At 40.5% G+C, this 14,204-nt stretch overlaps 1 protein-coding gene across 1 annotated transcript in view; it reads left to right on the top strand.

Moving 5' to 3' along the window:
- Positions 1 to 12,046, top strand: part of FRS3 (fibroblast growth factor receptor substrate 3) — a 77,907-nt gene extending 65,861 nt beyond the window's left edge. The window contains exons 6-7 of the mRNA XM_040337682.1: positions 2,099 to 2,250; positions 9,898 to 12,046. Coding sequence (XP_040193616.1) covers positions 2,099 to 2,250; positions 9,898 to 10,887 — 1,142 coding nt within the window. The 3' untranslated portion in view covers positions 10,888 to 12,046. The remainder of the gene's footprint in view (positions 1 to 2,098; positions 2,251 to 9,897) is intronic.
- Positions 12,047 to 14,204: the final 2,158 nt, after the last annotated feature.

The following is a 14,204-nucleotide window of genomic DNA, read 5'->3' as shown; positions in this document are numbered from 1 at the left end:
ATGGGGGGGGGGGGGGGTTTGTTATATGCAATGCTAACATTTTCTGGAATGACTGACCTAGTTTAGTACAAATACCCTGTACCTGTGATTGTTGTCATATGTGTCAATAAACATTCTTTTTGAGGAAAAAAAAAAGGTGCTTCAAGTGGTCATTGGAATGTTTCAGGTCTTGTTAACCCTTGTTTTCTGTGGGCCTGTCTGCTGCTGGTTGCTTTGTTGTTGCCAAGTTGTGTCTCCCTCCACTGTGTGCATCATATGAAACAGAGCCCCATAACCTAGACACTACCTGCATCTCCCCTATCCAAGCTAGCAGACTGTAGACAGCACTGTCCACTGTTCACAGGAAAGAGTTAAGACCAGAAGTTCAGGGGCGTGGCACTGAGAGAGCAGAAGCCAGCAGCATTGCAGGTTGTAAATTGCAAGTGCTGAGTAAGAATTTTTATAATTTATTGGGGAATATTTGTTTTATTGTGTTGTGAGGGTTTAATACAACTTTTTAGTTCAATACATTTTTTTTTATTACATTTTCAGAATTAGGTCTGACAAACCTAATGATACAGAATAGAAGGAATCAAAATGCTCACGTAAACAAATGTTTCATAGAAAAGTGGCACAACGTATTACACAATCAATACAGAAGTGAACCAGGGCGTCGAGATAAGATAACATAAAGAAGTAGTGTGTGTGTGTTTGTGTATATACAGTATATATACACACACACACACACACACACACACACACACACACAGTAAAACCTTGGTTTGAGAGCGTTTTGCAAGACAAGCTAATTTTTTAATAAATTTTGACTTGATATACAAGCGATGTCTTGATATAAGAGTAGCGTCATGTCACAACTGAGTATAAAATAGACGCGGTGCCTCTAAGTAAATATGGTTACATTTAATGAAGGTACAACATTTAGAAACTTACATGTTGATGATTAAAAAAAGCATATCTAAGTATGCAGGCATCTGGGGTAAAGCTGTCCACATAGACCGTCCTCCGCACCACCATTGACGTTGTCCCTTCCACGAGTGGTTCAAGCCTCGCTTTCAGATCTCTCTACTGCAGTAATGTTTGAGTAGGATATGTGCCCTGTGTTCTGGGAGGTGAAGGAAGCAGTATATTATGCAACCTAAGACAAGAGGAAAGGCTCAGATTGCACCTCCAGCCCAGTACAAGAACCTTTTACCCTCAGCAAAAGCCGTTGGGGGAGAGAAAAATAAAGGGGGGTGGTGTGGAGGGGGGAGTAGGAGGGAAAGAAAGGAGTTCTCAATACCAAGGCACCTGTGGCTTACACCCTTTTATAAAAGGAGTGACTCTGAGTCGCAAGAGGGCGGCATATAGGATTTAGTCAATGGTTCCCATGTTTACAAAGTCATTTTTTTCTGTGGTTGAATTCAGTAAAGGGAACAGTCAGGGTCTTCCAAGCTCTAGCTTTTACCCGATTTGCTGCCATAAGAATGTGCATGGTTTAAAAGAAAAGGTGTTTTTTTTATATATTCATACTTACCTCGGTGGATGCAGCTGTCCCCCGGCATCTCTGCACTGAGAACCGAACACCGCTGATGGCTCGGTTCTCCTCCCTGAGCAGAGCAATGCCGACTGTCAGTCAGCATGGCTTCTGCGCTACTTCCCGTCACTCATTGGAGCGCTGAGCAGTGAAGGAGCGGGGATCGGCCGTCTCAGCGGCTCGCTGACACTGCCATCAATCAGGGCAGCTGGCGGATCCCTACTTGGAAGTTGTGATGACGCGCTGCCCAGACTGATGGCAGTGACATCAGCAGAGAGCAGACTTCAGACCGCTCTCCGCTGAAACCGAGTCACAGGATTGCAAAACGAATTGCACTTCTGTGACCCAGAGGAGAAGCCCAGCCTAAAAAAGCTCAGGCTGGACTTCTCCTTTAATACTACTAAATAATTAGCACCCCCACATAAATATGAAATATTTATATAGTATATAATCTTTCATATTTACCTGGTTACAAAAAACAAAAATACTTTTTAAAATTATTTTTTACTAAACATATATTGAAATGTAAAATTAAAACTTTGCACTCTTTTGATGATTTTTTGTTTATTATATTTTCAACTGAAGCTTTAGGATACACAGGTTTTCCCAATGGGTTTCAACATTTTCCTCGAGATGGACCATCTTACCCATCTGTACGCCACCCATCAATGGGGAATCTCAGACACCCTTCTGTTGGAGAAGAATCTACACATGGCTTGATTACACCAGATGACCAGGTACCAATAATTTTACAAAATTGTATACTTGTTTTTTAAGCCTGTACTCAGAACTGAACATGCGGAATGGAAAAAAGAAATCCGCACAAATTAAACAGAACTTAAAGGGGTTGTAAAGGTAAAAAAATGTTTCCCTAAATAGCTTCATTTACCTTAGTGCAGTCGTCCTTCACTTACCTCATCCTTCCATTTTGCTTTTAAGTGTCCTTATTTCTTCTGAGAAATCCTCACTTCCTGTTCTTCTGTCTGTAACTCCACACAGTAATCCGAGGCTTTCTCCCTGGTGTGGAGTGTTGTGCTCGCCCCCTCCCTTTAGGGGGCAAGCAGGAGAGTCAGGAAGCCCACTAACACACAGCTTCTTTATCTGCAACGTAGAGGGCGTCCTGACTCTCCTGCTCGCCCCCTCAAGGGAGGGGGCGAGCACGACACTCCACACCAGGGAGAAAGCCTTGCATTACTGTGTGGAGTTAGACAGAAGAACAGGAAGTGAGGATTTCTCAGAAGAAATAAGGACATTAAAAGAAAAATCAAGGATGAGGTAAGTGAAGGAGGATTGCACTAAGGTAAAGGAAGCTATTTAGGGGAAAACATTTTTACCTTTACAACCCCTTTTCAGTTGACATGGTTGGTGGGCGCTTGCCATAATATGCAAGTATGCACAGCATATTGTAAAACAAATAAGCGTGCAACCTATTTAAATATAAAAGCGCTAAAGAGCTAAGCAATAAGAAAGTCCACACTTAAGTGTCATTGACATCTCATAGTAAAAAAAGTGTTCAAAAAGGTGCTCTCTGTGTGAGTTCATATACATCTGTGCTTAAAATGGTGCTCTCTCCAACACAAAGGGAATCGTGCACCTCTTACCAAAAGTAATAGATCCCAGATAATGGGGATCTCACACGCTTGCTATGATTTAAACCATCTGCGATGTTCCACTCCTGAGTCTTCGGTAAGAAAACTCCCTCCTGGTAGGATATTAACTTTGCCTGGATACGAAAATATTGCATACATTTCCAGTTCCACCGATCATCCTGCTGTTAGTGCTCTCCGGCACAAAAGGTATCAAGAAGGCAAAAACCTTATGGTGTAGTATGTAAAAATGGGCTTTCACTTAAAGAAACTGGTTGCGATTGCAAGAATTTAGACTTAAGAAGGCAGAAAAACAGATGTAGCCGTGGACCTCGTCCAGCAGGCTGGTGCGTTGTGATGTCACAGAACACAGCTCCACCTGATGCGTTTCCCCATATGCGGAATGGATACTTTTTTTGGACACTTTTTTTACTATGAGATTTCAATGACACTTTTAAGTGTGGACTTTTTTTATTGCTGAGCTCTTTAGCACTGTTATATTTAACCACTTGCTTACTAGGCACATATACCCCCTTCCTGCCCAGGCGAAATTTCAGCTTTTAGCACTGTCACGCTTTGAATGACAATTGCGTGGTCATGCGACGTGGCTCCCAAACAAAATTGACGTCTTTTTTCCCCCCCACAAATAGAGCTTTCTTTTGATGGTATTTGATCACCTGTGCGGTTTTTAATTTTTGCGCTGTAATCAAAAATAGAGCGACAATTTTGAAAAAAAAACAATATTTTTTAGGTTTTGCTATAATAAATATCCCATTTAAAAAAAATGTATTCTACATATTTTTGGTAAAAAAAAAAAAAATCACAATAAGCGTATAGTGATTGGTTTGCGCAAACGTTATAACGCCTACAAAATGGGGGATAAAATTATTACTTTTTTTTATTATTATTTTTAATTTATTTTACTAGTAATGGCGGCGATCTGCGATTTTTGTCACGACTGCGATATTGCGGCGGACACTTTTGACACATTTTTGGGACCATTCACATTTATACAGCGAACAGTGCTATAAAAATGCACTGGTTACTGTATAAATGTGACTGGCAGGGAAGGGGTTAACACTAGGGGGCATCAAGGGGTTTAATATGTACCCTGGGAGTGATTCTTACTGTGGGGGGAGGGGGACTAACTGGGGGAGGTGACCGATGGTTGTCCCTATGTACAAGGGACACACTATTGGTCTCCTCTCCCTGACAGGACGTGGAGCTCTGTGTTTACACACAGAGCTCCACGTCCCTGGCTCTGTGACTGCCAATGGCGGGTGCCTGGCGGACATTGCGGCCACCAGGCACGCGCATCGGCACCTGTGTGACGCAGCAGGGGTGTGCGCGCCTCCCAGTGGCACGCGGCCTGGAGGCCGTATATAGATGGCCTCCCGGCAGATGAGAGCCACCTTGCGGCCGTATATAGTCGGCCGCAGGGTGGGAAGTAGTTAAATAGCTTGCACACTTATTTGTTTCACATATATTTAAGTTGAGTATTTAGACTTGTTTAGACTAAGTTGCAGCACCTTCATATGCACATTCAGATTGGTTGTTTTTTGGGTAAGCACGAGATATCTACTTTTATATACATGCACAACATATTATCACATTATGACACTAATGCCGCGTACAGACGGTCGTTTTTTGCGATGGAAAAAAAACGACGTTTTATGTGATGTAAAAAATGACGTTTTATGTGATGTAAAAAATGACGTTTTATGTGATGTAAAAAACGACGTTTTTGAAACTTCATTTTCAAAAACGACGTAGCATACAGACCATCGTTTTTTCACAATGCTCTAGCAAAGCGAGGTTACGTTTCACCACTTTTTTCCATTGAAGCTTACTTCATAACTAACTTCTGGGCATGCGCGGGTTTAAAAACGTCGTTTTATACGTAGTTTTTTGCTACACTTTCTGTGAAACAAAAACGACGTTTTGAAAAACGACACAAAAAATTCGAGCATGTTCGAATTTTTTTTTGGTCGTTTTTTTGAAGACATAAAACGACGTTTTGCCCACACACGATCATTTTAAATGACGTTTTTTAAAACGTCTTTTTTTCATCACAAAAAACGACCGTCTGTACGCGGCATAAGGGATATTGAATACAGGTATCCAGTGGCAGCAGGGATGACCAGTTCAGTGACGTTTTAATTAGGAAACTAATCAGACCAGGTATGATTAAAAAAAAAGTTTATCAATGCACACAACATCTACCCAACACCAACAAACCAGAAGCAAAGCAAAAGAGAAAAATAAATGTGACCGTAAAGCAAAACCAAACCAAAAACCTAACTATAATACACAATATACAAATAAACTGGGCATGCCTGTTACTTGGACCAAGGGGAGCAGAGCTGAAGTTACCTGAGAACTAGATGCAAGGTACAGAATATGGCAGGGATCAGAATAATCTGCAAGCAGGTATTGGGCTAACAGGAAAAACACCAAAGCACTGATGTAAATCAAGGGAGGGGTTATATACCTTTCCAGCAGCTAGCATCAGATGGAACCCAATTACTGGGAGATGCCTGCTGGTGGTCACTGAAACTGCTCCCTTCAGCTTTGGCAACCACAGTGCCACCTGTAGGTGATCTAGGTCATGATGGGCACACTTGCCCCCTAAAAAGAGTCCCCTCCCATACAATGCAACATCTGCTATATTTCTCAATGCTCTTGTTTCCAGAATTTAAAAGTGAAACAGAACATGTTCATGCTAAAATGCTTTTCACTGTACCAATACTTTTGACAATATAATGTTTGAGAAAAATGTATTCATAAGCACTTACACCTTTTTATATTTTCTCTTATTTTGCATGTCATAGCTTTTGATTTTGAACTTTTGTGCATGATATATTTCGTTAGGGTGAAGTGAGGCAAAACAAAGATGGATTATTGGTCTATAAAAAGGTCTAGTTCCTGGTAAGTCTACAGCTGCACCTTAGTCTTTCCAAAATTGGCAGCCTTGAATTGCTTGCCATCTTGTGGTGTCTGCATTAAGGAAGAACTTTAAGGTGGTTGTGAAGACTTAAGCCCTGTACACATGATCGGTTTGTCTGATGAAAACTGACCGATGGACCGTTTTCATCAGACGAACCGATCGTGTGTGGGCCCAATCGTTTTTTTTTCCATCAGTGAAAAAAAATAGAACCTGTTTTAAATTTTTCCTATGGATAAAAAAAAAAAAAAACGATCGTCTGTGGAGAAGTCCATTGGTCAAAAATCCACGCATGCTCAGAATCAAGACGACGCATGCTCGGAAGCATTGAACTTAATTTTTCTCAGCACGTCGTAGTGTTTTACGCCACCGCGTTGGACACGATCGGATTTTTAACCGATGTGTGTAGGCAAGATTGATGAAAGTCAGCTTCGTCGGATATCCGATGAAAAAATCCATCGAATTAGATTCCATCAGATATCCGATTGTGTGTACAGGGCTTTAGGCTCCATGCACACTGGACATTAAAATCAAGGTATAAAAATGCCAGTAGCTTTGCAGTGAGTCTTTTAAAGTTTTTGCAATAGCGTTTATTGACGTTTTCCCGCGCTAGCGTTTTTTTAGCATGTTTTTTTTTCAATGGATCAAAAATGTTAAACGCTGGTGAGCCAAGTTTTTTTAGCGCTTATCTACGTTTTTCAGCGTTTATGGGCGTTTTTTAGCGTTTTTTTGTGGTCAGAAAAACTACTCCTGAACGGGATTTTAGGGCGTTCAGAAAACAGCCTATAAACTCCACTGCTGATAAACATCCAAAAACGTCCATGTGTGCATGGGCACATAGGATAACATAGAGGGGAGTTTATGGGTTGTTAAAAAAAAAAAAAAAAAATGCCCAAACTCCCAAAAACTGACGTTTTATGAGCTTCAGTGTGCATGGAGCCTAAACATTTTTTACCTAATGCATTCAGCGGATGCCCATGCCTGTACGCAAGTACATATACAAGGATGTGCATATACAGTGCCTTGAAAAAGTATTCATACCCTTTGAAAATGTCCACATTTTGTCATGTTACAACCAAAAACGTAAATGTAATTTATGTGATAGACCAACACAAAGTGGCAGATGATTGTGAAGTGGGGGGAAAATGACAAATGGGTTAAATTTTTTTTTTTTTTACAAATATCTAAAAAGCGTGGCTTGCATTTGTATTCAGACCCCTTTACTCTGATACCCCTAACTAAAATCTAGTTGAACCAATTGCCTTCAGAAGTCACCTAATTAGTAAATAGAGCTCATCTCTGTGTAATTTAATCTCCGTAAAAATTCAGCTTTTTTGTGAAGCCCTCAGAGGTTTGTTAGAGAATTTTAGTGAAAAAATAGTATCACGAAGGCTGAGGAACACACCAAAAAGATTAGGGATAAAATTCTGGAGAAGTTTAAGGCAGGGTTATGTTATACAAAAAATCCCAAGCTTTGAACATCTCACGGAGCACTGTTCAAGCCATCATCTGAAAATGGAAAGAATATGGCACAACTGCAAACCTACCAAGACATGACCGTCCACCTAAACTAATGGGCCGGACAGGGAGAGCATTAATCAGAGAAACAGCCAGTGGTAACTCTGGAGAAGCTGCAGAGATCCACAGCTCGGGTGGGAGAATCTGTCCACAGGACAACTATTAGTCGTGCACTCAGCAAGTCTGGCCTTTTATGGAAGAATAGCAAAAAGAAAGCAATTGTTGAAAGAAAGCCAAAATAAGTCCCCTTTGCGAGAAGCCATGTGGGAGACACAGTAAACTTGAAAGAAGGTGCTCTGGTCAGATGAGATCAAAGCTGAACGTTTTGGCCTAAAAGCAACACGCTATGTGTGGTGGAAAACTAACACTGCGCAGCGCCCTGAACACACCATCCCCACCATGAACCATGGTAATGGCAGCATCCTATTGGGATGCTTTTCTTCAGCAGGGACAGGGAAGCTGGTTAGAGTTGATGGGAAGATAGAAAGAGACAAATACAGGGCAATTTTGAAAGAAAACCTGAGCATCTGCAAAAGACTTGAGACTGGGGCAGAGGTTGCAAGACAGCAACCCTAAACATACAGCCAGAGCTACAATGGAATGGTTTAGATCAAAGCATATTCATGCGTTAGAATGGCTCCATCAAAGTCCAGACCTAAATCCAATTGAGAATCTGTGGCAAGACTTGAAAATGACTGTTCACAGACGCTCTTCAACCAATCTAAGGCCTAGTACACACTAGAGGATTTATCCGCGGATAAATCCTCTCGAGGATTTCCACGGATTTGGATCCGATGGAGTGTACTCACCATCGGATCGAAATCCGCTCCGAAATCCCCTCGCGATGACGTGTCGTGCCGTCGCCGCGATGATGACGCGGCGACGCTGTCATAAAAGGAATTCCACGCATGCGTCGAATCATTACGACGCATGCGGGGGATCCCTTCGGACGGATCGATCCGGTGAGTCTGTACAGACCACCGGATCGATCCGCTGGTTCCGATTCCAGCGGATAGATTTGTAGACATGTCTACAAATTTTTATCTGCTGGAATTTGGAAATATCCGCGGATAAATATCCGCAGGAATGTACACACCATAGAATATATCCGCTGAAACCGATCCGCTGAGATTTTTCAGCGGATGGATTCTATCGTGTGTACGGGGCCTGACAGAGCTTGAGCTATTTTGCAAAGAAGAATGGGCAAAAATGTCACTTTCTAGATGTGCAAAGCTGGTAGTGACATACCCAAAAAGACTTGCAGCTGTAATTGCAGCCAAAGGTGGTTCTACAAATTATTGACTCAGGAGGGCTGAATATACATACACGCCACACTTTATTTGTAAAAAACGTTTTATAACCATTTATCATTTTCCTACCAATTCACAATTATGTGTCACTCTGTTGGTCTATCACATAAAATCTAAATAAAATACATTTACATTTTTGGTTGTAACATGACAAGATTTGGAAAATTTCAAGGGGTATGCATACTTTTTCAAGCCACCGTATTTGCATATGGAAGCTGCATATTTCAGCCTGTCATTGATTTTGACAGCCTGCTGGCAGCAGACCGTGTCCTGACTCCTGAGCAAAGAATTACATCCAATTGTATGTTGCACAATGCTCTAGTGGCTCTGGGAGCCCTTAAAGTTGATGTAAACCCTCTCCTATACCCAGTGAAGTGAACAGCTTCAGATGATACACAGAGATTAAACAAATCTCCCTACATAAGTTTTACATGCATATCTGCTGTCTTCAGCTTTCTATATTCTTTAGAAAGTGAACATCGTGTTTGAATCTTTACTTCTTCTTTCAGCAGTGGGAGGGGAGTCTTGGCATACACTATGTGACAGCTGATTGAAAGAAAGACGCACGCCCCTTCACATAGGCAGAGGAAAAAAGAAACATGCAGAGCTGTGCTTTGAATAGATCAGCTCTCTGCTAATCTATTTATAGCAACCCCGTGTTGGAGAACTTGTCAGAAGTTATAATGCTGATAACAGAGGAACGAAGCAGCAGAAAGACACAGGACTTAGAGCTTTGGAGAGAGATAAAAAAACACTACAGATACAGTTGCGCTCATAAGTTTACATACAATGGGAGAATTTATGATTTCTTGGCCATTTTTTGGAGAATATGAATGATAACACAATAAATGTTTCACTCATGGTTGTTTGGCTGAATCCATTTATTATCAATCAACTGTGTTTACTCTTTTTAAATCATAATCACAACAGAAACTACCCAAATGACCCTGATCAAAAGTTTACATACCCTGGTGATTTTGACCTATATAATAAATCTAGTTTATTTTTTTTCCCTTTTTATTCCAGTCACATACCTATGTGAATACAGCCAGTGGTGAAGAGGAGACAGGTGGGCGACACTGCATGCACACTTTGCCCGAGGCACATGCATCATACCATGAACCTCCAAGGCACATGCTTGGCCCAGGTTGCTCCATTGAAGAACGCAATCCCCAGGTCTTTTTGCAACCAGGAGAAGTGAAGTTTGTACTTGGACCAGCACCAGCCTATAGACGAATGCCTCTAAGGGGAGACAGCTTCTGTAGACACCACAGGGACTGTCAGGGCCATGTCTGTGCTGGTGACAGAGAACCAATACCACCACATAACAATAACAATGAATGCAAAGATCAGTGGAGTTCGCACAAGTGTGCATATGAGAATATTAATGGCCTAGTACCACCAGGAAGTATAGCTCTTCGTAGCCGGACTGGTAATAGGGGCCTCAAGTTGTCAGCGGAAGGTCTGCCATACAACAGTTGCTCACATCGCAGGACGGCAATGTTACACTATGAGAATCTACCCCCTCTACCCCCTGTTTGGGAATGCAGGTCCATGCACCCTGTTGAAGATGATGATGATGAAGAGGAGGAGGAAGATTCTGCAGATGCTATGACTCCATCTCTTAATGGTTATCATGATGACCCTGTGCAAAACTATGTGAATGCTGAAAGCGCCACTGCATGTGGTGGTTACCACCACCATCGTCCAGACTGCCAAACACATAGGGGTTGCCCATCTAATGTTTTCAGTTTTGATTTCCGACGGCCACGTACAGAGCAAAGGCAACTCAACTATATCCAGGTGGAGCTGGAGGGCAAGAGTGAGGGAAAAGGAAGACAAATCCCCCAGATTACTTGTACCCCAGCTTCAAATCATCCGCCGCGTTGTGCAGACTCTTATGCTGTCATTGACCTCAAAAAGACAGCTGCTATGTCCAGCCTACAGAGAGCTATGCCCCGAGATGATGGCACCTCCAGAAAAACCCGACATAACAGCACAGACCTTCCCCTGTAAATGATGCTGGTTCTAGTGTTGTCTCTCTGACCTTTTACAAAAGCCATCTCTGCGGCTCTTACCTGTCTTTTCTTTGTTTACTATATCTGACTTCTTAAACTGTAGTTTGTGCGGGTTCTGTTTTGTTCCTCTACAGAGCAAACCTTCTAATACTGACCAGAATGTGAACACTCGTTTATCAAGAGGAGAAAAATGGAGGGATTGTTAAAAGCTACACAAGGATACTCCATATATTTTCTCTCTGCAAATGGGGCCACCTGAACGTCTGACTGATGACTGCGACCTTGCTGAAAATGTTCTTGTTGAGTGAAATGTTTGTGCTTATTTTTAACATTCGTTTTTTTTTTATTATTGTTATTATTTATTTAATTTTTTTTATTACTGTCGCATTTGTAGATGGCATTTTCTGCATTTACTGATTTAATTTATTTAACTTATTTTTCTATTTATTTTTGTAAACATCCATGCCATATTGTGCCCTAAGTAATCGGACTTGCTCCGAAACAGATGCTTATGGTCACTACTTTGACCAACATGCTTCATTGATTTGAAGCTTGTACCTCTTGTGAGAGCATCAAGACATTAGCATGTGACAAGCTAAGAAATGTATATACCCCTTGATCCCATTTTTGCATAATCTAGGCATAATCTTATATTGAAAAATAATCCTTCATCAGCATTTGAAAAGGCAAAGTGTAATATATGTACTGTATATATTTGTGTGTGCGCGCGTGTATGTGTACAATAGTAGAATGGGGAGAACTTAAACATTTCAGAAGCTAAAGAATATTTACTAGATGCCATGCCCACGTTTTTGCATTTACTTGAATGATAAGTGCCAAAAATTTATACTTGTGCCATTTTAAAAGAAATCCTTCTATGTACTGTTACTTAACATAACTCATCGGTCACATTTAGGGTTTCCCAAATGTACATAGTGTACAGATGGAGAATATAGCCAGTGTTAAACTCGCTGAACAGCACTCTAGATGATGGTTATTCTACACATTTTGTCACCTTATCTTGAATGAATGTTTATAAACCTAGAGATTTAAAGAGTAATTATATCTTTCTGAAAAAATTGTTATTCTGAGGCAGGAAAGGGGTATTTGCCTAGTTTGTAAACCGTGCATGAAATGATATTAAAGCTTTTCAGGGAGCCATTGTTTAACTAAAGAGTCATTGAGGTTGATTTACTAAAATTGGAGAGTGCAAAATCTGGTTCAGCTCAGCATAGAAACCAATTGGCTTCTTTTTTTTTTTTTGTTAAAGCTTAATTGAATAAGCTAGAAGCTGATTGGCTACCATGCACAATTGCATTAGATTTTGCACTCTCCAGTTTTAGTAAATCCTTCCTATAATTTTTCTACATCTGTCTGTTAAACCCATACACATAGAATATTTTCTCTTTTTGGACATGGACTCTTGGACATCATCGACTTAGCTCCCCACACAGTTAATTAGTTACAAGACTAATTATTTCAACAAAGCTCTTCCCATAAGATTGTATGTCCATTTAACATTTTGTTTTGTTTTTTTCATGTAAAAGCCTCCCTTGTGTAGACATTCAAAAGCCCAGAGACTACTGATGTAAGCGGCCATCTTGGATGTGAACTATCTTGGAGTTTTAATTCAAGTGACATTCTATTTTATTACCTTTTGCTTCTCCCCTTGCAGCCTCCTAGAAAGTTATTTAGGTAGGGGTTGAGGAGCTAGGCCTGCACAGTGAATGATTAAACACTCCCAGATGAGGAGAGGGCTATGATGTGCCGGAATGGAGGTGCTGTGCTAAGGCATTGCCATTTCCTGAAGAAGTCAATTGTTCTAGCAAGTTTAAAGGTACATTGCAAAACAACATAAATGTTATATTGAAGGAAAATTCTTCAAATAAGCTTTTAAAATACAATTTTTTTGTGTATTTATTTGCAGTTGTTTAAGTTAGTGGCATCTTGAATTATTTTTTTTCTACTTTCAAATCAATTAAAGCATAAGTTCACCTTTTTTTTTATAAAAAAATAAATAAATGCACATTTTTTGCATGTAATTTTCTTAATTTATTTTACATGGGAGCCTTGCACCCGCGATCAGCAGGTTGCAGGTGCAAAAGCAGGGATCCTGCAGATTCTCAGTACCTGTACCTTTTGATATGGCCAAGCAGTTACTGAATTGCAGGAAGAATCAATGAGCTACAAGAGTGCTCACACCAGTGCCCTTGCAGTTCATTGAGAACTGCAAGTTGTAGGCCACAGAACTTTGCGAATTAACCATGAGGCCATGTGGGCGGAGCTATTTTTAAATTGAGATTGTGGGTGCGTCAAGAAGATCCCCCGCCTGCAATCACAGGGCAAGGGTTGGAACGTGTTACATGTTCCATCCTAAATACGGATGGAACATGTAACCTGTTCCAAAGGCTAACTTGGCCTTTAAATCTTAACAGTATCTCAATGACAGGAAACTGGATCGGTTTGCATATATAAGGATTGAGAAACTCAAAAAATTGGTGGACTTTATGGGCACATAATGAGAGGAAGAATCATTAAAAAGGTATAGATTTTATTACAACATAAAAAAAACATATAAACAACATACAAGCAACACCCTGTATGGACACAGTTACCAGTTAAACAATAATGCAGTTACAGAGGGGTGGATCAAAAATATGGAGATTGATTATTTTCACTTTGATATATTACTAGGTCAATCTCCATATTTTTGATCCACCCCTCTGTTACTGAATTACTGAGGAACTGTTAACTGTACATACAGAGTGTTGTTTGTATGTTGTTTATGTTTTTTAATTATGTTGTAATTAAATTTATACATTTTTTAATGATTCTTCCTCTCATTATGTGCCCATAAAGTCCACCAATTTTTTTGAGTTTCTCAATAAATAAATATTATATATATATATTACATTTTTGATGTTGGCATGGTGAGGGTCTTCCCTTCCTGGATCGGTTTGCACTTGTACACCAACGTGTGTACGCTGATGATTTTCTACAGTGCAATTCCCAGCATGCTTTTCACTAAATGCATCTCACTAGTTATTTCTGATCAAGCCCAGCCACAGCATGAGCAGTTCATCATGCTTTTCCTTTGACCAGGCGTCGGAGTATCATATTAATTGAAGCTATCAGTAAGATATTTAGTGACGCATTTGTCTCTAAATGGCCCTCTTTACAATAACAGGCTCCAGAGCAGTGCTGGGGTAGCTATAAAGCAGCAGAGCAGAAAAAAAAGCTAGTCATAGATGGATCAAAATTTTACCAGTTCTGGAGGGACTGGCTGAATTTAGATTCCTCTTTGGCTGTTCCCGC

This window comes from Rana temporaria, chromosome 2 (assembly GCF_905171775.1).
Source record: "Rana temporaria chromosome 2, aRanTem1.1, whole genome shotgun sequence".
Taxonomy (NCBI): Eukaryota; Metazoa; Chordata; class Amphibia; order Anura; family Ranidae; genus Rana; species Rana temporaria.
This window is presented reverse-complemented; position numbering and strand designations above follow the sequence as displayed.